Source organism: Ostrinia furnacalis, unplaced genomic scaffold (assembly GCF_004193835.3).
Source record: "Ostrinia furnacalis isolate ACB-3 unplaced genomic scaffold, ASM419383v2 OfSCF1803, whole genome shotgun sequence".
Taxonomy (NCBI): Eukaryota; Metazoa; Arthropoda; class Insecta; order Lepidoptera; family Crambidae; genus Ostrinia; species Ostrinia furnacalis.
In genome coordinates this window covers 600,200-625,093 of record NW_021132042.1, presented here as the reverse complement: position 1 = coordinate 625,093, position 24,894 = coordinate 600,200, and the positions used below count along the sequence as shown (strand labels likewise).

General features: G+C 40.9%; 1 protein-coding gene across 10 annotated transcripts; it reads left to right on the top strand.

Moving 5' to 3' along the window:
* Window positions 1–1,017: 1,017 nt before the first annotated feature.
* On the top strand, window positions 1,018–24,696 carry gw (trinucleotide repeat containing adaptor protein gawky). 10 transcript variants are annotated; one of them, XM_028305831.1, is made up of 17 exons: window positions 1,018–1,161; window positions 2,063–2,160; window positions 3,054–4,058; window positions 4,287–4,391; window positions 4,528–4,671; window positions 4,756–4,928; window positions 5,012–5,581; window positions 5,690–6,132; window positions 6,206–6,457; window positions 7,628–7,784; window positions 9,887–10,009; window positions 10,556–10,693; window positions 12,835–12,992; window positions 14,992–15,142; window positions 16,760–17,104; window positions 18,098–18,217; window positions 19,514–24,696. In XM_028305831.1, the coding sequence occupies exons 3-17, from the start codon at window positions 3,278–3,280 to the stop codon at window positions 19,754–19,756; spliced, it is 3,903 nt and encodes a 1,300-aa protein (XP_028161632.1). In that variant the 5' UTR covers window positions 1,018–1,161; window positions 2,063–2,160; window positions 3,054–3,277; the 3' UTR covers window positions 19,757–24,696. The 10 variants fall into 10 exon arrangements, with proteins under 10 accessions (XP_028161632.1, XP_028161635.1, XP_028161633.1 ...); XM_028305834.1 differs by having other exon boundaries at window positions 5,681–6,132; window positions 14,998–15,142; window positions 16,769–17,104; XM_028305832.1 differs by having other exon boundaries at window positions 5,681–6,132; window positions 16,769–17,104.
* Window positions 24,697–24,894: the final 198 nt, after the last annotated feature.

Here is a 24,894-nt window from a genome sequence, read left to right as displayed (position 1 = left end):
ATAGTTGAGGATATTTTCTAGGGCTATTAACGGATGGAAACACGATTTGATGAAGTTGACTCGATAGCATAAATTCCCAAAGTTACCTCTATTCGTTTTCTAATTATGGTTTTATTTNAATATATGTTCGATGATTACTATATATTTTTAAGCTTATTATATGAGCATAAATAATAGATACAGGACTTTGAAAATGAGTCTGCGGCAATTTTTCCGTAAAATGGTTGTGGGAGATGGGGCACTGTGAATTAAGCAACAGAGTTTTACTAAATCCGTTTCATTAATGGTCAACACCAAGGATTGACCTATCTTTCGCAGTTATTAAATAATCTCTGGGTGTTGCTTAAGATAGTAATTCATGCTTCCAAAATCTTAGAAATTCGCACGAAAATGTAAAATGGCTCTTAACCTGTAGGTAGGACCTATGATTGTAATAACTACAAGTAGATTACCACCTAGAACCACCTAGGACCTAAGTATTTGAAGTTGACCGCCATCCAATCCCTTTGTTGTTTTGTTTTGTAGGCTAAGGGAAAGTAGCACCTCCCTTCTATCTAAATGGGTATTTTTTATTCCTTTATAAATTGAATAAAGTACCTACCTAAGTAATAAACAGACAAGCGTACCCTAATCAGACCTAATTTACCTAGGAAGGTAATAACGTAGGTGTCTACCTCTCCTTTTGTAAAAATAGAATAGGAAGTCAACTTATGTTAAAATCGCTTAGATCCCAAAAACAAAACCGCATTGTAACAATGCAACCTAGTTAAGTGCGTAAAGGTAGAGTTGTTATGGATGTTTACTGTAACCACGCTGTATAAAAATAAATAGGTATGTAATCGTACGGTATATTACACGTAGGTACCTATAATACAATGCTATAGATAGGTGCTGTTACCACTCTATAGCTACTATAGGTACGCAAATCTATAGGTATATACAGAAAATTGCTATTACCCGACCATGACAAAACGGCGCAAGTCAGCACGCATTCTTATGACGGTAACCTACATCTCGAATAGACGCGTTTAGTTGCTTTTCGTGCGAACCCCGACGACGAAATCATTCCATCCAGCCGTCGAAGCCGTGTTCTCGGGGGTTTGGGATTGTGATTTTGTATAAATCTCTAAAGTTATGTGCCAACAACTATACAAAACAAAGGTATGTATCATAAAATAATACTTTTTAGATAGTAGTAGGCTTTGAAAAGGTTGACTATCGTTTTGAGCATTTATGGCATCGCTTTCTCAGGCGTATCTTTTGTCTCGCTCTAATAAGTTGAACGTCAGCAACATGCTTGATCTCCTGTCTCTTTCCCTCTAGTAATATAACACCGTTGTGCTCGGTCGTGTCACGTAAGAATTTTTTTGTATTTCTGCAAGCAAAATAGATGCTTTCTGTAAAAGTTTTATGTCCAATTTCTTTGATAAGTGTTTGTGTCTTTGTTACAATAATTCTTTTCCTAAATATCTGCTTCGTTTCTGTGATATGGGTCGTGCTAACTTTCACTCTAGATATAGATAGGTACTGTGGATGGTAGAGCATAGATATATATTATGTATACGAGTTTGTAGATATTCAACATCGAGTCGTCGAGACTCAAGGCCGAAATACACAAATACATAAGTAGATACCTACCTACCTGGTGTAAGAAAAGAATATTGGTTTTGATAGAAATGTGAAAATTGTGGAATCTTTTCGTCTTGGTCGGTGTGGCAGTAAGTACCTACTTGTGTATTGCGACGTTCATCGAATGGCGTACGGAGGAATCGCAGTCCCAGCTTTGATTTCAATCTTATTTATAAATGTTAATTATGTGTCCTTATCGCATCGACGCGGCGCAAATAATTTCATGATGATGCTATAGGTGCCTACGTATCGAGTGATATTTCTGTGTGTATCTATGTTGGTTGATGAACGTAGTCCTTGAGATAACCTCAAAAACAATATAAAATTTGTCTTTATCTGGAGCAGTTCAGTGTTTAGAAAGCTTGTCGATTATTTTATGTGACGCTACGGATTTCGGAATGGTTGTTATAATGGGATTTCTTTGTCCCTGTAGATAATCTGAAACGTACGAGCTGACTGCAAAGCTGCGAAGGATCTGCCGAGCCCGCATTATCTGTGATATACAGCTCAGCCTCTCGTCCGTCCTATAAGGTGAGCTACGTCCTACAATAGGTTTCCAACTGGCTGAAACACTATTTGACATAAACACACCCATTTCATGCCACCCTGTATGACCTATTTATATCTAGATATTGTAAGTTTCTTCAAGCCACTATCAGCACATTAATCAATATTATTATACTGATAAGTTATATCACAGTTAAAAATGCTTTAAAAATACATATTGTTTTTAAAATAAGTCATGAAATGTAGTTCTGGAAAAAATACTTAACTTAGATTAATTTCATTGTTTTCTCATTAGAAAATAACTTCATAAATGTCATGCAAGCTAAAATTATAATGCTTTTAATATTATGTTACTGTCATCATCACTAACACCATAATTTATGTGTGCTTTTGGTGTAATTATGGACAAGTTACTATAGAACCATAAAATAACATGGATTCTTTAGAGAATATAAATTAAATTCAAATTAATTTTCTTTCTGCTAAAACCACATCAAAAGTCTAATTTATCTTGGAATGAACATCCAAATACTTATTGATTTCTAATACTGATTTGCATGTTGTTATGGATTCTTTGTTTTCTCCAAATTCTGGTTTTTGATTGATTGGATTTATCCAAAAAGACCACCTTCCAAATACATATGAGTTTGCCTTGTTTCTATTTGTTAGCTGAAATCTTTGTTCTAGAGCTGATTGTTCAATCATCAGATAACTTAAACTTAACCTTATCTGAAGAATAAGTTGGCAGTTTCAGTATGGGAAAATTTCCATTGAAAAACCAGCCTAATCGAATGTAATTTTATTATATAGAACATGTAGTTTTGTTGGCTACCTTGTCATGTAACAGCTAGTAGGATGTATAATTTCTATACAGGATTTGTGAGCAGTTTGATGCATAGAGTAATGTGTTGTTCTAGGGCTGGGCCACTCGGGGCTAGGAGGCGTCCGCAGCAGCTTCCAGCGGTGATCTCACCCTGCCCTCTGCCATAGAGGCATTAAACACTGCTACCTGCTTAATTGACTGCATCACTACGAACCATTGTTACTTAGTCTATAATTGAAACAATATGCAATCTGTGAACATAAGTATAATACTAGGTGGATATTGTAGAAAATTATTCTATTTATAAATAATTGTCTGATGTCTAATGTTTCTGTAATATTATGTGTTCCACGTCTAATTAAGGATAATTGTTACTCCAATATTGATACTGTTACCGAACCAATGCAATGTAATAACTCCACCTCGACATTGGTGGTAAACACAAATAAATTTGGTGCTTTTGAGCGAGTCTATAAGAAGAATGAGAGTCAGCGAGTTAGTGTAAAAATGGTAGATAATAATATTTATAATGTAGAGTTTGTTGATAGTATCCAACAAAACCAAATGATTGGCGATACGCCTAACTACTGCATTCCTTTAAAGATTAACGCCATAACAGTCCAGGGTATCTCATACAGTGACCCATATTTCAGTAGCTTTAACTTAAAGTATAAGATGGCGTTTGGAGCGCCAGAGTATATGAACAAGTCTGATTACGCTTTTAAATCCTCAGTTTGTATTATACATGATGAGCCTTGCGAGACGCAACTATTGAACGAAAAGTCTGCTCGTGATATGATATGCAAAACGAAAACTCGAATGATTACTGACGACGACAAGTCTGCAAGAACATACCATGACAATAATGTTGGTTTTGGGGCCGCGAGCTCTGAGTCAGCTTTGAAAGTATTCGCAAACGGTGATCTCACTTTGGACGGGATGTTGGAACTCAGTAGACACGAGGGCGACCTGATGAAGACTTTGGGGGGCGCCGTAGACAGCTGGGGCGTGCCGCGCCGGCTCCGGCTATGCGGCGGCGGCGAGAGCTCGCTCAACGCAGCAACCGGCTGGGGCAGCCCGCCTGCTTCGAACAATAACGGTGACAACCCTATTTTGTTTTATTTACTTTTCGCTCTAATGAACCCCTGTGTTTTAAAAGTACACAATCATCCAGTTATCTTTGTAGAGTCATGTAAACTTGGGATTGTTAATATTTATTCTCAAATTACTTTCTTGATAACAAAGTTGGTAAACAAAGCATTTTTTTATTTGTAGGTGGTTTGTTTTTGACAAGAGTGACAACATTTTGTTTATTTTTTTTTGGTAGGTGGGAATTGGGGCGGCAACTCCAGTGGCCAAACTAACAGTGGATCGAACAATACTCAACAATGGAATAATACGGCCCAGCGGCCGCCTACTTCTCAAGCCGACAGTAAGTTCCTAAATCGAACAATTAACTCAGCTTAGTCATCATTAGAGAACATGTTTGTTAATGTTTATTACAAAGTTGCAATGGCATTTCGTAATTGATGATATTTGCATTTCGCCCAGGTATTTATGAGTGATAGGATTGTTTCTTGCAGTGAACAGCAACAAAGCGAACGGCAACCAGATGCCGCCTACCAGTGCTGCCTCAGGCCAGAACTGGCAGAGCTCTCCGCCTAATATGCCAAATTCACAGTCCAACAACAATGGTGCGCCTGCAAGCAATGGTACGTCATATCCAACTAATCACGTCATTTGTACAGTTTACGCCACATTGAGTAATGTTGTTTAATAATGACTACTGTTTTTAGGCACGAACAACTCTGGAAACGGGAATGGAGCGAACCCTTCCAATCCGGCTGCGAATTCTAACGGGCCTTCTGCTGGGAACGGAAACGGGAATAACGTCAACAGCACGTCCTCTGCCAAGATCGAGATCAACTCAATGAGGGAGGCTCTCTTCAGCCAAGATGGTTGGGGTGGAGTAAGTTCAAATCTATTTCGATATGATATCTTTGTTACTATAAAAACATGATAGTTGGCTAATATTACGAATTTAATTTATAGCAACACGTCAACCAAGACACCAACTGGGATGTACCCGGATCACCCGAGCCCGGCTCGAAGGTGGAGCCCACGGCCGGTGGACCTCCGGCATGGAAGCCGAGCATCAACAACGGCGCTTTCCTCGGAACCGATCTCTGGGAGGCGAACCTCAGGAACGGGGGCCAGCCGCCGCCGCAGCCCGCCGCGAAGACCCCCTGGGGGCACACGCCCACGACGAACATCGGGGGCACGTGGGGCGAGGACGACGACGCCGCCGACTCGGCCAACGTGTGGACCGGGCCGCCGCCGCCGCAGCAGTGGCCGGCGGGCCCGCCGCAGCACGCTCAGCAGTGGGGAGTGCCGAAAAAGGACGACTGGAACGCGTGGGGCGAGCCGCCGCGCGGCGGGGACCCGCGCCTCGACCCGCACGGCCGCTCCGCCGACCCGCGGCAGCAGCCCAACGACCCGCGCCACGACCTGCGCGGCGGCATCTCCGGCCGCCTCAACGGCGACATGTGGAGCCAGCACCACCAGCACACCGGGCCCAACAAGATGATGCCCAGCGGCGGCGTCAACCAGTGGGGCGCGCAGGTATTGTTGAACTTGATTCTCAGCAACGCGTACCGCTGAAATTAGTAAATAAGCTGCCCTGTGTGTTTTTTGTGAGTGAACGTAAGCGTCGATCGGCAGGGTCCCAAGGAATCGATCAAAGCGACCGGCTGGGAGGAGCCTTCGCCGCCGGCGGCTCGCCGCGCGGCGGGAGGCTTCGACGACGGGACGTCATTATGGGCGCAGCGCGGAGGTATGGGAGGCATGGCCGGCCGCGGCGCCACGCAGGGCCCGCCGGCCCCGCAGCGCATCCCGCCCACGCCAACGAAACCAGACGCGGTTTGGGGAGCCCACGCCCAGCGCAACGGCTCCTGGGAGGAGCCCCACGCACCTGGCTGGCCCGAGCGCGACGCTTCGGCTTGGCCCGACCAGTCCGGCCCTGCCCTGTGGCCCGTGCCCAAGCCTAAGCCCACCGGTCCCGGTGGTGGCTGGCCCGACGACATCGGCGAGTGGGGCGGCCCTAAGCCCCCGCAGGCCGGACCTCTCGGCAAGCAGCTGCCGAAGGAAGTCATCTGGAACAGCAAGCAGTTCAGGTTGGTAACATTTCTAGGTCAATTTCCCGTTAGACGCTCGATAGAGTTTATCTAAACGTAAAATTATGTTTAGGTTCTTGGTGGAGATGGGTTTCAAGAAAGAGGAGGCCGAAGCGGCGCTCCGCAGCCGCGATATGAATGCCGAAGAGGCATTTGAATTATTGTCGAACGGCGCTCGCGATGGATGGAGGCGCGACGAATTCCACCACCAGCCCTTCCAGCCGCCGCCGAATGTGCCAGCGGTGTCCCCCGCCGTGGCTCAGAAGCTTTTGAGCCAGCCGCCGCCGCAAACGGTGCAGCATCATCACTCGTACAACCCTAACAGGTAATTATTGTCCTTAGAGTCTAAGGTCTAAATAATTAATTTATATTGCCATTGGCTGTCGAGTAACTAGACAAAGAAATTTTTTTTAGTGTGGTTATGAATTTCAACATACCATGTCCTTAATTTCTATGACATTTTGTTCTTTTTAAGTATTATGAAAACTACATCAACTCTATCATTAGAGAGTGCTAGTAATTACAGGCTAAATAAAATTTAATAGAAAAAAGTCCTTCATAGAGTTTATTAGGTCATGCATTCAAAGCATAGATCAATATCAGTCGCCGAGCTATTTTTACCTCGCGTTATAGCCAATTTACGTTGTTCGAATAATAACAAACAATTACATATAAATTCTATGTTTGTCAGCAAACTATTGTCTTTCACAATCGCTACTATCAAATTTCGCTAAGATCGTCAATAAATGTTGTTTATTGAAAATGAAGTAGCGAAACTAGCAGACATTTTATTGACTTGCTGAAATCGAAAGTTGCGTCTATACAGACTTGGCGGCCATTTTGGCGCGATCGCCATAGCCTAGACAAGGGACAGACGCGACAAAATACAAAAGCGAAATGTGCAAATGTAAATATTCATCTTTTTTGTTAATACGTCAGCAACATCTTAAAATAACTAACAATACATTGACATTGTATTGAAAACAATTTTGTGCCAAATTGTTTACGCGATAATGAGCATTGTAAACTTTGGCGACAGCATCACCTGATGCTATGTTAACCAACCATTTTTGGATTTTTGGGCAGTATTAGGAATTAATAGGAAGAGCAATATAATTTATGATAATTTTAACAGCTTGAACAAAAACGAAAGATATGTAAATAAAAAAAATCTAAATCAATGACTAAAACAAAGAATATAGTGTTTTTTTTTTATTTCAATTTCGGCCCAACTCAACAGTTGTTTTTTTATACACAAAACTTATGATAGAGGAGAACTAAGCTCCCCGATTTTGCAATTCGGCCTAATTTGACTCTTGTTGTTAAAAAAAAAGACGACGAAAAGTAGCCTATAGTTAACTAACAAAAATGGCGCAGCGACCCAAAATGAGTCTTGGCCTCCGAAATTTTAATAACAATCTCCACTCTCAGTCTGTTCTGCGCCACCTCCCTCGAGTTATAGACGCTCTTCTATATTTAGCTTTTTTTTTCACAGTGGCACCGGCAACAGCGGTCAACCCAGTACAGCACAGCTTCGTATGCTGGTACAACAGATCCAGATGGCGGTGTCAGCAGGCTACCTCAACCACCAGATCCTCAACCAGCCGCTGGCCCCTCAGACGCTCGTGCTATTGAATCAGCTGCTGCAACAGGTAATAATAATATACAGTTTAAAATGTATGTACAGTCAGCGTCAAATAGTTCGTGACACCCGAAGTAAGCAGATATGTACCATCCTAAACTGCATCTCACTTACACCAGGTGCGATTGCGGTCAAATACCTGCCTTGTCTTGCATAAAAAAAAGCAAAAAGTTCGCAACCTGTCTTTGTTGTAATTGAAATAAGGTTGTGTGGTCAACTTTTTGGCCACTTTGGGTGTCATGAACTATTTGACGCTGACTGTAATACAGGCTAGTTACAGCACACCAGATTATTACATTTTTGGTGCAAAAGAGCACCATTTCCAGCTACTTATGGACACACTAGCTTTTGCCCGCGGCTTCACCCGCGTGAAATTTAGTGCCACAGATTGGCATAAATTATAGCCTATATGTTAATCTGGGTTACAAATAATAATACTGTAAAGTTTCAACAAAATCCGTTCAGTAGTTTTTGCGTGGAAGAGTAACAAACATCAACACAAACTTTCACCTTTATAATATTAGTAGGATGGGTTTTAGGGTGGATGGATGTTTGTTATTTATTAGTCCTTCACACAAGAACTGCTGGACGAGTTTTGATTAAACTTAACAATAGTGAAGCTTATCAAAGTAAAACAAAAACTTGATTGCTTTACACCAAAATTTACGCGGCAGAAGTCGCGGGTGAAAGCTAGTTAAAATTAAAAAAAGTCTATGTCAATAGTAAAACCGGTAAATATCATAAAGTTTCAACACTATTAAAACGTGTGGCGTTCCTTGGGGGAGCCAGCCTGCAGTGCACCATTGGCGGAAATGATTAGTAACACATACGGTGTATTTCCTATTGCTGTGTGGGGCGTTAGACTTTGTGACCGCGGAAATACCCAGGCATGCATAGCCGGTGCATAGTCTTATGTAATTTTGATGCCAGTCGTTCACTTTGAAAGTCTAAAAGTTGAGCGAAAGCCAAAAAAATGAGTAGAAAATCAGCTCATCATCCATTTCAGTAGTTATCCCTGAAATCGCGCCTTTAGAGATGGTTTGACGCAGACCGTCCAATTCGCATATCGTCCGAACTCAAAAATGGTAATTAATTTTGTTTTACTCAGACCTACAAGTTGAACTATTGTTTCATAAATGGTAGACTTGCCCGTTTTCACCATCAATCCCTAATTTCAAATGCACACATAACTTAATTTGGTTTTCATAGGGATCACTTAAAAATCAGGGATTGATGGTGAAAACGGGCATTTAACTTTTATCTGAGTGTAGACTTTAGGGAAAGGCAAATGTTAAAAGGAATCGTAAAAAATGCTCTAGGCTGACATCTAATAAATTCGTCTCGCCCCATTAGTTCAGTAAACTGGTAACGCGTAATGAAATTCATAGACTGGCTTATCATTGAGTTATTCTGTAAAGTCGAGTGTTCTCTAGGAAATTCAGCATTTTTTAGCAAGTTTTTTTGCAGTGTCGTCGGTCGTAGTGCGATAATTACTTTTTTTTTCGTAAAATTAGATAGGCAGTCTTACGTCAACTTATGTGTAGATAATGTATTTATGCTATTTTAACTAAATTAATCCAGCCAAGTGTTTTTTTAAATGAGCACTTCTCTAATCTCTTGCGAGTCAATAAAATTATCATTTTGATCATGGACAACAACCTCTCTGTAGTAATTTGTATCTGAAATTGATTTTTAACCGACTTAAAAAGAAAGAGGAGTTTCTCAATTCGGTTGGTTTTTTTATGAATGTAGTATACCGATTACACTGAGATTTGTGATCCGATTTACGTGATTCTTTTTTTATAGATGCCATTTGGTCCCATAAAAATATATTTTTAATTTGGTTGAGTAGTTTTTACTTTTTATCACCAATTATAATTTATAAAGACTGAAATATTTATGCATTGAAAGCTATGCATGTATTGTATCAGTAGTTGTAAGTACCTGCTGAAACACATCCACTGCTGCACAAAGGCATCTGAAGGTTTCCACACCTGTTGCCTATTTAAGAGTTGGTGTAAATATAGCTCAAGTTATATTATGTTTGTGTTTGATGTTGAACTCAGTATAAGTTATAACGCGTTTGTGCTAGAATCCATTTGTAATTTCCAGATCAAAGTACTGCAGCAACTGGTGCAACAACACTCGCTGGCGTTGTCCAAGGGCAACTCCACGCTCGCGCTCCAGTGCTCCGTGCAGATTACCAAGGCTAAGCAGCAGATCACTGCTCTCCAGGTTAGTTCGTTTATTTATTGTGCTAATATTTTATTTAGGTATGCATGGTATAGAGAGTTAAAGTTTGATGATTTAAAATGCGGGATTTGGATATACAATCGTAATTAAGCTATAATGAGAGAGCCCAGTAAAGTAACACAGAAAAAGAACAATGATCCTATGGCGGCTGTCAAAAAGAAATAATATCCTTTGAAGTTACTACCCTAGACTGCATCTCACTTAACGTCAAGTGCCATTGCGGACTGCGGTCAAATGCCTGTCTAGTTCTGCATTAAAAAAATCTGGTCCGAAATACAAGGTTAATCTGCCCCTATGACTGCCGTGTCACAAATAGACACATTTCTGTACATTTTATACTCAAAAATCATTGTTTGGTAACGGGACTATTCCCACCTCTCGTTCCCACCGCTGCAATTACTGTGTAGCCGGGATCTACAGCTTGACCGCCAATAATTGCCATTGTTAAGTAAGCAAGCAAGGTATACTTGTTAGTCTCTAAGCTCTGACATTGAATGGTTAATAAATAATGGTTTACTTCTCCCGCAGAACCAAATCGCGAACCAGCAGGCTCTATACATGAAGCAGCAGGCCGGCGGCGCCGACCTGTTCAAGCCGAGCCACGACCCGCTCGCCGGGCTGCAGAATAACTTCAGCGATATGGGCATCTCTAAAGACACGCAGTCGGTATGTACACCATAAGACTTTGTGCCAAATTGTTCACGCGATAATGAGCACGTGACACAGCCCGATGTACCATTGCCAACAGATACCACAGCAGACTACATTATTGTTCAAGCTAGCAGCCGCCCGCGACTTCGTACGCGTGGATCCCGTTTTATCCCCTTAGAGGTGGGGTTTCGTAAAATGTCTACACCCTAGAAGGAACCTACCTGCCAAATTTCAAGTTTGTAGGTGTTGTTTCTTAGATTTCGTGATGAGTGAGTCAGTCATAAGATGCACCACTGTTGATATGCCGACGCAGTATGATACCATTCATCACAGGGCTGCAATCAGGTGCTATGACCACTCCACAAGGCCCGATCTACGTCCGGCCGTTATTGCCTGGATAACGCCTTCCTGGACCAATGACAAGAGCGCACATACGTAGATTTCAACGATTTAGGCGGCCNTTATTTTATAAAAATACAAAAATTTGCCAAGTGCGTGTCGTTCCAAGCGCAGTGTAGGGTTCCGTAGTTGTCAGTCGTTACCATAATATGTTTCATAAGCAAGCAATTACTTCATCTAAAGTCACTTCTAATATTTTCTTCTAAGGATTTTTTATTAAGTATGAAATTTTACACGAGTTAAACGACTATTACTCTTGAACTAACTGGTCTATCTTAACCGTCATAGTTTTCCTTAAAAGTTCATGAAAAGAACTATTATTATGAATTTTTCCAGATTTTTCAAACCAACACTTTAGTTTTTAGAGGGGGAGACGCCATTTTCGAAAAAAAAATATATCACTTTAAAATTTAATATTTTGCAAACGGATCACTAAATCAAAAAATAGTCTTAGAAACCCCTAAGTCATTTTAAATGACCTATCCAACGATACCACACACGATGGGGTATCAATGATAACAATGAAACTTTTTAATATATTTTTTTTTTAATTTCTATATTTAAGTGAAAAAATGTTTTATTATCATTAATAATAAAATAAATCAGTCAAAAATGGTTTATTTTAATTTAATTTTGTACTTATAACTTATTTCAAGCAAAAAATATTTTTGGCCGCCTAAATCATTGAAATCTACCTATGTGGAGCGTTAAACTCACGACTCCTAGATTCCCAGATTTAAACGTTATCGCGCCAACAATCGGACTACAGGATACAGTGGATGTAACCGAAAAATAATAAAAATTGACACTTAACAAGTCCGGGACATCTGTTGGTGTAGTCGCTAGCAGACAGCGCTTTTTACATTCTGAAGTTGGGTTTTTGCCTACTGTGAACTTGACAACAAACATTGTTTTCACACTGCATTTATACTGGCATATTTTTACTTATTGTTTCGCTTCGTAAGCTAACAATGATACATTAACTTTGAACAATGGGATAAAAACAATACTTACAAGCATTACATTAGAGAAACGGAGCGTTGATGTTAATGCAGGTCAGGCTCTAAAGAAAGGTACGCAAGTAGCTGTGTGTGATGTAATTTTGGCTATTTTAAATAGCACCCAACGATTTGCCAAATGTACGTTTTGCCCAGTAACAAGTAAAATAGCGGGGCTTATTTATTTTGTCCCTGTCTGGCTTAATGCCGAGAGAAAGCACGGTTTCAAAACAAAATAATATTGTTTCGAGTCGTAAAATGGTATAACTAGAGATTTTAATACAAACAATTAAGTTGACGTTTAAGTTAGCAAAGAAACGGCACGAAACGAAGACTTAAATCTCTTGAATATTGTTAAGTCTATGGTGGGTCTTCACCAGTATTTAAAAAGCAAAAGCAATAGGGATGTTTCCTGGGTCAAAAAGCAAGAGTTTTAATTAGTCCGTCAGTTAACTTATCAAAAAAAACTCTACACGTATTTTTCACTTTTTCAAACTAATGAAAATTTAAAGAGATAAAGCGCGCCAAAGTTCATAAGAAGAGGCCCGTGACGTCAATGCTTGCATAAAAGTGCCGCACGTTGTGACGTCGTGCGGATCTTCAACGCACCATAACTATGTAATTATTTGTTAGATTGACAAATAAAAATATATGTGTCCAATATTTTTTGATATTAAACATGACGGACTAAAAAAATTTTTTTAGGAAACTAGCCTATTCTACTGCATCTATCTTAAAGTTAATTTTCTCTTCCAACAGGCGTATGGTGCAAGTGGCAACCAGCAATCGCGACTGAACCAGTGGAAGCTGCCTTCCCTGGACAAGGATGGTGAGGGTTCGGAGTTCAGCCGTGCCCCTGGAACCGCCAAGTCCACCACCAGCCCTCAGCTCAACCAACTTGGCCTGCAACCTGACTCGTAAGTGTTTAAGCTAGTTCACTTGTTTTTTTTTAACCTTTTTTCAAATTGTAATTCGTTTTTCTATATCCAGCCAGTGTCTACCAGTCTATACTCATTTGTTTATAGACCATTTAAAATTAAAATTCGATTTTTAAAATTTCAGTTTTCTGGATCTAGATAGATTTCTAGTGCTTTTGTTTTAAACTGAATATTTGAAATGGTAATGTAAACAAATAGCAATTTAACTCACGCAATTAGTCCAAAGAATAATATTCAGCAATGTTTTGGTCGTATATCCTCTTGAGAGGTGATCCAGTAGTTTTGTGGTCATACAATTATTTAATATGCAATTCGCTAATCTCTGAACGGAACGCAAATTAAAATTATTAACATTTTCCTTCCTTAAATATTGTAGTAGGTTTGTTTGTTTTGGTAGTAGAGATACATGTTTATCTATTCGCAAGTGCGTTTTCAGTTTGTTTACGGATACTCGTAGTTATTGTAGTAATCGAGATAAATACTAATTAATTAGAGTTGGTAAAGTCCCCGCCAAGGTCAAGAGATATATTACATAGTAGCAAGTATCGTCAAGTTATCGTTATAAAATGGTATCAATCTTTTTTTAATCTTGATTGGAGATAGTGTGTCCACGCCCTTCTTTAAATCGTCTTTACAGCACCATGAAGCATTTTAGGTTATTCACCACTTCAAAAAACGGCTTTTAACTTTACGATGTGGTGACCACGCACCGCAAGACGTAGGAACTATTTGCAGGGAGCTCAAAGCTCACCTCACGCTATACTAATACTTCAGAAGTAAAGTGCTAGCTAGAGGAAAAGGACTTCGAACAGTACTTACACGCTTTATTGAGATTCGGTTCGTTGGTCATTAACAGGGACAATAATAGGTGAAAAGCCCGCGCGAGTTTTAGCGGAGATCCTATGATTCGGTTCGTATACCGCGGGCTAGTTTAACCATAGGCGTTAAGAACAATCGTTCCCCGCTGGAGGCTCCAAGGACTGGGACCACGTAGGAGCCCACGACTCTGTCGTAATTAATACCAATTGACAATGAAACGGACGGAATATAATTTGTAGGGAGCTCGAAGGGAAGAGTTTCGTGCAGTATTTACGCGCTTTACCAACATTCGATTCGTTTGTCACTAGACGGGTAGAACAATGGTAACAGGAACCACTAACACAGAAGAAGTAATGTAGTATGTTTGTCCCCGCTGGTTCAGCACATGGGGCGTCGGGCGCGGCTCCGAGGGCTGAGGAGACGCGGGCGCCGACGTGGCCGACGGTCTTTGTTTAGCTATTGTTTTTGGCTGAGTAATAAGGAATTAGAACTGCTCTTATTATAGACCTACGCGCTCCCTCTAGATTTGGTTCATATGCCGTTAGGCCGTTATCATTAAAGAAGTAATGTAGTATGTTTGTCCCTGCTGGTTCAGCACACAGGGCGTCAGGCGTGGCTTCTTTTCTTAACACAAGGGCAAAAGAGCTTGGAGCAGTAATTACGCGCTTCACCAAGATTCGGTTCGAATGCCGCGAGTCAGAACCATGGGGCGTAGGGCGTAACTGTTCACACTAAGCATAACGCAAGGAAAAAGAGCTTCGAGCAGTAATTACGTGGTTTATCAACGTTCGTTTCTTATGCCGCTAGGCAGGTAGAATCATGGCCGTAAAGAAATAAAGCCGTTCATAATATAATAATAGAAGAAGTAATGTAGTATGTTTGTCCCTGCTGGTTCAGCACATGGGGCGTCGGTCGCGGCTCCGAGGGCTGAGGAGACGCGGGCGCCCTCGACTTGGTCATTATATCAATTTATTGACAATGAGAAGGGACTTGATAGTTTATAGCTCTTTTCCTCTTGCGCTATACTTGTAATACTTTAGGAGAATAGTGCTAGGGGAAAAGAGCTTTGACCAAAATCGTATGCCGCGAGGGATGTAGAATAGGCAGAAAGTACCGTTCATATTATAGAAGAAGTAATGTAGTATGTTTGTCCCCGCTGGTTCAGCACATGGGGCGTCGGGCGCGGCTCCGAGGGCTGGGGCGACGCGGGCGCCGACGTGGCCGACGGCAAGGACGCCTGGCCCGCGCACCCTGCGCACCAGCCGGTCTACGACCTCGTGCCTGAGTTCGAGCCTGGCAAACCCTGGAAGGTAAGATGCCGGGTATTCTTAAGCTTCAACCACACCAACGGATCACGGCGCGATCATAGGAAAATGACAGTAGCCTTATTCACGTAACAAAACTTCAACGACAACAAATCGATGAATGCGATCCTATCGAGTAATCGTTCTATCGAATTGACTTATGAATACGGATTTAGAACTGTTTTTCAATGGGACGACGTAACAAAACGTCAATGACAACAAATCGCTGAGTTGCGATCCTATCGAGTAATCGTTCTATAAAAATGACCCATGTGAATACGGATTTAAAACAGTTTTTCAATGGAAAGACTTCTGAACGTCAGCGAGATCTTGACTGTCAAAATACGTGAATTAGGCCACAAGTCGCGTGAAATGTCATGGGTCGCGCGACCTGTCTTTGGCCTCTGATCGCGCCGGCGATGGCTATCTGCACGCGTTGGTGTGGTTGAAGCTTTAATAATTGGAACTTACTAATTCTAACTGTTCAACTCTACAGATTAACCCTAAAGGTCGGACCGCATTTGCGCGGCGCAGCGCGACACAAGGCGTCAAATTATACTTTCAGTAATTTTGTATAGAGTATGTCGCATTATGGCGGCGCTGCAATGAGCGCACACAGTTTGCTTACGAGAGAATATATTGACGCGCGAATGCCATCCGATCTTAACGCTTACTAAATATGGATTGGGCTTATTGGATAGTCCAGTGGTACAGTATCGCACTACCGAATAAGCAGTCTAATGCTGACACCATTGGACTATTGTTGCCTATTTTGAAACAGATCATTTTATTACAACAAGACATCACAAAAATTTAGATACAGGTACATACACAAGTTCACTAGTTAAGTTTCTTAGAGAAGTTATAGTGGTGCAAACCTCTTGTTTCTCTAGGATAAGTTCTGAAACACACAGGCAAAACAGAGAAGAAAAAAAGCAAGCTAAACCATTTGTCCCAATACCGATGCATATTGTAATAAGTCACTGTGCAATATCATAGAGAAAAAGAACATAGTAAACATGTAGTGACATTGACACTGTATATGCAGACAACATGATGTTTTTAAAGGATGTTACCGGGCCAAAAGTTCAACATTTTAGAATAACTAAAAATCAAACAAAAATGTTTTTGAATAACTTTTTTGAACTGACAAAAACATAACAGTCTATAGAGATAGCACTATGTGCTTGTTTAGTCTGATAAGACTGATAATCTGATATGGAACGCACATTCCGAAGCTACTGTTATTCGAATTTTGTTAAATAATGTCACGGGAATGTGAAAAAATAGGTCAGTCTTGTTTACTCAACAAATTACAATCTATGAAAAAGGCGTTTCTCAATATTTGGGAACAAATAAAAATTACATACAACTAAATGACTTCTTTTATCTCTCTTCGTGTAGCCGTCCACATTAAGTTACTACTAAAAGCTGCTGGCCTTATTTTTTGTAAATTACTGAATGAAGTCTATAAGATTGATTCTGTATGGTATAAATAGGTGACACAACCATGTTGATCTCAATAGTTTCACAACATCTTACACGTGACTCAATTCCGACACAGATAAACTTTCAATATCATAAATTAAGTAGTGCTTCCGAATATAGCTGTAAATTCCGCAGGGTAACCAGATGAAGAACGTCGAAGACGACCCAGCAATGACGCCTGGATCCGTGGTCCGCTCGCCTCTATCGCTGGCCGCGATCAAAGACACGGATATGCTCGGCGGGAAGACTTCGCCCCCGGGCGGGGAGCGGTCGCTGTCTTCGTCCACGTGGAGCTACGCCCCGCCGGCCACTTCAGCGGCCAATGCGCTGAAGCCCCCGGCCGATACGTGGGCCGGCAAGCCCCGGCCTGCGCCCCCCGGCCTTAACAAGCCCTGGCCGCAGCACCATAATGCGCAGCAGAGGCCCGTGTCCTCCTGGCAGGCGTCTACTTGGCTGCTGCTCAAGAACCTCACGGCCCAGGTAAAACACACTTCATTTTACAGTATGGCCGCCTTCACATTAGGACGTAAGAAGCGCGACATCAGCGCGGCAGCGGCATTTTTATAATGTGAAGGCAGACATCCGCTGTCATATAGTATGAAATTATCGGCAGCGCGTCTGTCGCGCTGCTAAAGTCGCGCGATGTGGAAGCGCTCTAGAAGTGAACCTAATATTCCTACACGCCTATCATAACGTTTAGACGTTAGGGTTATTATGATTCCAGTGTATAAGTAAATATAATATTTAATCAAAGATTTAGAAGTCTCATCCTGTTATATTTTTGGACATCAGAAATCTACACTCATCATGTCGGACTCCTATGGCGACTAAAGTTAAATTAATCTACTTTTAGAATTCTCACCTTTTAAATATAACTTTTTTAAAGCAACTAGTAATATGATTTACGCAGCATTTTCACTCAATGCCGAACTATCAATGTTAAGGCAATAAACAATGACAACGGCGCTATTAAAAGGTCAGGGATCACTTCATAAATGATGCAAACCTATTTAGCGACCTTCGTATTTATTAGCAATCGTGGAGCGTCGATATTCACATGGTTAAGCCTTTCTCTATTGCGGTGTTTGTGTGCGTGCACTTGGTTATTATAATTTATTTTAACCCAACAATATGCAGATAAATTTGAAACAAAACAAACCTGAGATTTAGTATGTTACATGACCTTAACCTTGTTGAAAATGTAGCCCAGAAAGTTTCAGTGAATGTGTAAAATCATGCACTCGCTATTAAATACACCCTGCCTTTTGTCTTCGCCGTAGTATTTATTTCTCTTTTATTGTCTCTAAAACAACAATATTATGTAATCTCTACTGCAAGAGTTATACGACATTGTCCTATTTATTGTCCCGAAGCAGTGGTAGGGTTAATACTAGGATGTGTAAAAGTGATTTTTTAAAAGTTACTTCCAAGAATAAAATGATTGTTTTTTTATTAATTGTATGTTATCTCCAGATCGACGGGTCAACGCTGAAGACCCTGTGCATCCAGCACGGGCCGTTGCAGAACTTCCACTTGTACTTGAACCAGGGTCTCGCCCTCGCCCGCTACTCCACTCGCGAGGAGGCGGCTAAGGTATGTTACATACAAGCATTCCAAGCTTCAACCACACCAATGCAGATCGCAATCGCCGGCGCGATCAAAGGCCAATGACAGGTCGCGCGACCTATGACAGTTCACGCGACCTGTCATTGGCCTTTGATCTCGTTGGTGTGGTTGAAGCATAATATCATTTCAGCAACAGGACGTCACTGAACATAGGCCTCCCCAAATGATTTCAACATCGCCCGATTGGTAGCGGCCTGTATCCAGCGCCTTCCTTCTACCTGGTTTATTCGACATTGTTCTCCCGGGTGATATCACCCAGATGAGCAAAGTTGATTTTTCTCGGAACCATTTCACTCAGTTTCATTTTCCAGGTGACATGAGTAGATTAATTTGTTCATAGGAATTATTTCACCCAGGTGAACAGATGCAGATTTTCATTGATCATGTGGACTTTTATCACCTACATAATGCATGCTAATAATCCTGCTACTTTTATGAGGTTGTCGTCCACCTTGTGGGTTTACCCACAATCCCTGATTATCTGTAGAGAGAGTTATTGTTATTGAAAAGTCTGACTCGGAACTAAAGTTTTGAAGATCGCGCGCGCATGCGCTGTGTGAATAGGGCTTTATTGATTCGCGCCGTGCAGACTGAATACAAACAAATGAAATCGGGGCGCGGTCCAGCGGCTGTGAATAGAACACGAGTACCTAATCTATGCTATGAAGAATAATAAAATTAGGAGTTTGGAAATGTCGGTAACTTTTTTTAAAAAATGGTGTAGTCGTTTCACTGAGACATTACACAAAATAGACAACACTATAATAATACATATTTATTTTCTTTTTCTAAAGTCAATTAGTAATAATAAATTAGACAAAAATAAATCAAGTACACTTGTTAATCAATTATTTCTTTTTTTATTTAAATATTTATAGACTGGAGAGAGCAAAAGCAGTGTTATTATTTTTTTGCCGGCAAATAAATCTATTGTAATATTTTTTTATTTTATTTTATTTAGAATCATGAATAGATGAGACGAGTAAATCTAAATATGCCGTCTCGCTAAAGCGGCAGACAGTAGTGCTGAGTTTGTTGCGACGCTTCTTCTCAGCACTTGTCAAATGTTGGTCACAAGGGCTGGTAGGGCAAAAAAATTATGAGAAATGTGAAGGCTCCATAAGAGCAAAACTAAGTTTTATTTATTATTCTTGTATTTTGACGATTTGTGAGCACTATTTTTAATAGTCCATGCAAATAAAGGGATTTTGACTTTGAAAGCTGTGTAGTCAGAGCCTAAACCTCCGCCCCGTCCATCTCCAGGCTCAGATGGCGCTAAACAACTGCGTGCTTAGCAACACGACCATCTTCGCGGAGTCGCCAGCCGAGTCCGAGGTGCAGATGATCCTGCAACACCTCGGCTCCGGCGGCGGCGGCGCGTGGCGCGGCTCCAAGGACTCGTGGGGCGGATTCCCAGGGCTCTGGCCCGAGCACGACCAGCGAGCCACGCCCTCCTCGCTGAACTCCTTCCTCCCGCCCGATCTCCTCGGCGGCGAGTCCATCTAAACCACGGTAAGGCGCACTCACCGGCAGCGGGCGGCAGCATCCGCGTGACGCCGCCAGCGATTAAGGGCTGCCTTTGTAAAGCACGTTTAGGCACGTTTGTAGCAATTTCGCAGCGACTTTCGACTCGTGTCTGCGTAAATTCGCATTCATTCGCGATCTCAACTTGCAGAAGTTCCTGACGTTTAGAGACGCGCAAATTTCTGCAAGTTAGACTCAACCTAAACCTGCTGTTCGGCTCTGCAATCGCTCGCGGCGGGTCCGATCGCCCGCGGCGAATCTCCTACCGTGTCAATTTGGTCGCGGGCGCGGCCCTATGTGTCTAGTTGTAATTACGCTTTACGGTCCCCCGTATTGGGGACAGACTAATTTTATTCGCCTAGTCAGATCGTGTCGGACGCGTCGCGTCGCGTCGGGACGCGGTGCGACGCGGCCGCGGTAGCCAACTGTCCACAACTATATTATATCTACTGTGTTGTAAGTGTTCATGTAGATTATTTAGTGTACATAAGAATTATACATATACAACGGCAGACATAGAATGTATCGGTTATGAAGTTGTAAGTAGTAGGTCGCGGCGGTGCGCGTGTGGTGAGACCGCGCGCGCGCCGCCGCCGGGACTGTAGTATCCTGTAACTCTACCAAATAATCGTGTCGGTGTAGATAGTTGCGTCGCGGGCTACCTCAGTCACTCGTCCCGTGGCCTTCTTTTAGTCTGTATTTATTTTGTTGCACTCGAGGGCTGTTGCTGTTTCGCCCGTCGAGATGTTGCGTTCCGAGTTTCTTTCGTGTTCGTTTTTTATTTTTCTCGTTTTATCCATACTGATGTATTTTTAATTATTTATTCTGTTTTGAATTCTCACTCGTGATGAGCCTTTCGTTTTCCAGTAGTGATATTTTATTCAGCAATAAATGTGTAAGTGCATTTCGCAGACTAACAAATGTTTACAATTAGTTTGTAATTTTTATAAAGATAACAAAAATTGAAAATTATGAGATTCGAAGTGCATTCTTGTAGTGGTAAATTCCTTTTAAGCTGTATAGTCTGAAGTGGAAATGAGTATATACAAATATACGTTGGAGGCCGCGGCGGGCGGGCGGGGCCGCGGCTCCGTGCAATCCAGTTATCCTGTGATGTAATTATCTTGCCTATTGTAAGGATAATCTATTTTGTTGGAGCGATCCAGTAGAGAGTCGCCGGCGGTCCGCCTCCGTCGTAGCTGATGTTTCCCCAAATTATTTCCAGTATTTGTGATTCAAGTGCCACTTTATGTTTAATATATGAAACGATTATCTAGATTATACGATTAATGTAAGGGTAACCTAATATATTATTAAATTGAAAATTGTTTTATCATTTTATATTACATACATTTGTGAGAAGTGTTAAAAAGTACTATAATTGACAGTAAATATTACACTTTTGTGTATAGATAAGAATAAAGTTCTAATAACTTAAATTTAGCCATATCAATATCTATTTAATAAAAGATTTGTGGTATTTTCTATAGGCTCAATTTGAAAGTTATTCAAAGTGACATATGCTTTAGATATTCTGTTAATAATATACTTGTAGTCGTAGTCTCCATGTCGGTATTACAACATCATTGTAGATATAAGTATACACTTAAGTCCTATCGTAGGTTTCGATAAGAATACTATTGATATTTAACTTGCAACGATCGCACTTGTAAATGTTCGTTATGATAAAGTTTATTTACATTTTTATTTACTTTTTAATTTATTAATGGTGTGCCACAGAGATACTCTGCCAAAATATATCATTACCAATATATTACGGGATTAGCTAAGTAGAGAGGCGTCGGGCGTAGACTTAGGAGCGCCGGGCGCTCGAAGCGGCCCGGCGTCGCGTCGCGGTCGTCCCGGCGTCGCCCCGGCGTCGTCCCGGTATCGTCCCGGCGTCGCCCGCGGTCGTCGCGCCCGCGCCCTCCGCCCTGACTAGAGACTCCGGGCTTCGGCCCACGACCGTCGACGACGGACCCACCACGCTTTACGATCCCCGAGATCGACCACACAAAGCGAATGACTAATGTACATTGTATCTGTATTCGTGCATCTTCCAGTGATCTTACAATTAAACGTAACGACTAGTGCTAAGTTAGGTGTATAAGTATTCGCTGTACCTTGTCGAGCCTCGCGCTCGAAAACTTTCACAAATTAATGAATTAAGTTAGGAGAACGCGATATTGGAATAATATATATTTGTGCGTTATGGACTCTTAATCGCTTCGGACCTGTAGTAGTTTAGAGTTAACTAAATGTTTCGATGTATGATGTGTTCATTTAGAGACAAAATAGCATTTCTCATTACTACCTTAATAACTTACTATAGGGACCGACGATGTTTCTCTTAATCGCATGATCTTTGTTGCCTTATTTTTTGCGAATCGTTAACGACTGTAGCAGTGGAAGTTTTAACACGCGAAATATTCGGTTTGAATTCCATTGGAGTCGACAGTAACATCTAAACCGCAATATTGAAGGCTCGGCATGTGCAATCGCGCCAACATTGTATCGCCAAGGGGCCATAATATATTGTCGTGATGTATAGCGTTAGATTGCCAAAGAATGAGTATCAAAGATAATGGTGTCTAAAACTAGATTGCATCTCTGTGCTTGATAACGATTCTTCCAAATTGTTTTAAAATTAATTTTGTGGTACGGGTTATTGATCTGATGTTCCTATATCATTCGTGTAATGTCTATGCAACAATAGTACACACTAACAGGTCGATGTCAATTCTATTGTTGTCAAGCTCAATTTACGTGAGGGTGTTTCTTTTAACTATTCGATAAAATAAAATAAAAAAAAATACAAAAAAAGTTACAATTTTAAACTGATATTATTCTGTCCACTCGTACACCAATATTCATAAAGCTTCAAAACGCAGTGTTTACTGGTGACTTAGTGAATTTAATACAGCAATAAATGTCATTATAAAAAATTATAATTTTTATAAGAGTTTTCCATTTTTAAAGTTAGACAAACCGAGTAACGGAAAGTATAACGATCCAGTGCCCTGTAGAATACGTTGTCCATAGATTAAAGACAAAAGTAATGCCTTGAAGTGTTTAGTCAGTTAAAGGTAACAGTACTTAATAATGGGTATAATGTTAGGCGTTGTGCTGTAGTGGCGTAGAGCGAGCGACAAGGTTGTGACGAGAGCCCACGCCGCGAAGCTGAATCTCCTCTCGGTTCATTGACTGCATCTATTTCCTGCACACAATTGCCCATGTGCAATTTTACTCTGTGTTATTATTATGTTGTTGTATATTTATTACTTACATCTATACCGTAATATGTATATAATGTGAAATTTATATTCATATAAAAAGATTTTAATACGCTTCACGCTTTCACTTTTAACATTTTTTCGTAACTTGTTTCTGTTATTTAGAATAAATTTACGTACCTTAATATAATAATTATCATAGGTGTAAATGTAAGAAAATAATGAAAAAAATTAAAAAATCGAAAAAAAAGAAAAGCAATTAAATAAACCAATGATTGTGCCTCAATGAACTGTGGTACGTTACCGTAACCGATGGCAGGTGTAATCGTTTCCTTTGAGAATGTATTGTAATGAATTGTGCACTGGCCCCGGGAGCGGCCGACTAGTGTAGACAATATAAGGCTGCGTGCAGCGGGGCTCCGCGCCCACGCCTTGTGTAATCATAAAAGAGCTTAGCTATGTTTTACTTTTATTGTAAGTGTTATGTCGTCAATCAACATTTTATATATACCTATGTGTAAATATTTTTATCTATTTATTTTTGGTTTTTTCATGAAGTTTACCCGAATTAACGTGTAACTTTAAATTAGTTGCTTTATTTTGAGTCAGTTTCGTATATTTTTTTAATCCGCACGGTATACGTGCGTGGTCAAATCCAAATTCGTGTCTATTCCATAACTTGAATGCCAAAGTCGATGTCTATGCCATTTAACGACCACTAATGTTCTTAGATAATCTGCGTCGATCTCTGACATCACAACAAACTATTTGATCGTACAAATGCGAGCCATTTACAAAAAATATAATTAAAAATAACAGCCACCGCGGAGGTCGTTGTTCTATCCAAGCTGCTCTGGTTATTTTAGCTCAAGTATTCAAATAGTAGTTTGCTCATAATATTGTTGTTAATTTTAATGTTTAATTGTATTAAGGCTGGGGCTCGCGGGGGCAGTATGCCGGCGCTCATGATTCTTATGACGTGACACCCGTTAACAATTAGAGGAGTAATGGTTGCTGTGATCACTTGACTGAAGTTCAAATAGAATTGGTTAGTGATAAGGGGTTAACTGGAACGGTGGAGCTGCATACTGGCCCTGTGCGTCATCGACACTAATAACGCTTTTCCCGTAAGAGTGGAGTAAAATTCTAAAAATAATGTAATCTCCATTAGCTTGTAATGTTGTGAGACCATACCATGAGTCGACGTATTCAGTGAGTTGGGTATGCCGCCTATAATTTATTTTAACTGTCACCTCGTTTTTATATTAGTGTATTACGTAAATCTCAGATTATACCTGATGGCTGTTGCAACTTACAACGACACTGTTCCCAGTCGACCACTTAGCAACCAGCCCTTGCTTCGGTCACAATGTACTTCTGGCGCATGTTACTTATTTCTATTTCACATATAGGGACCAAAATATGTATGAATATCGTGTTTCGCTGAACACTTACATCCAGCTGAATTGACTCAACGCATACTAAAAGACATTCTCATTTTCCATAATTGTTAATATATTTTGCTGTCGCATAAATCATTATGACGTTATATGACATTATGTAGTGATAGTGTACAATATTCAGAAGGGCCTTTAATTTTAAATAAGGTTAAAGTTTTTGCTTGTTGTCTTTATTTATATATATTTTTGTACGTTACGACGACGTTGGCGTCCTACAATAGAAGCGCATTAGGTGATATCTACAAATAAACTAGTCTTCCTTATTTATGAGGGATCGTGGTGATGGACGTCGGCACAAGAGGCAATCATTCCTCTAGTCTTGTTATGTGGTGCGTTTAAGTGAATACCAAATATAAAATAAAGAAGGCTTTTGACGTAGTGTGTAGAGGTTATGATAGTCGGCCCGAGCAGCTTGGAACCCTGTGAC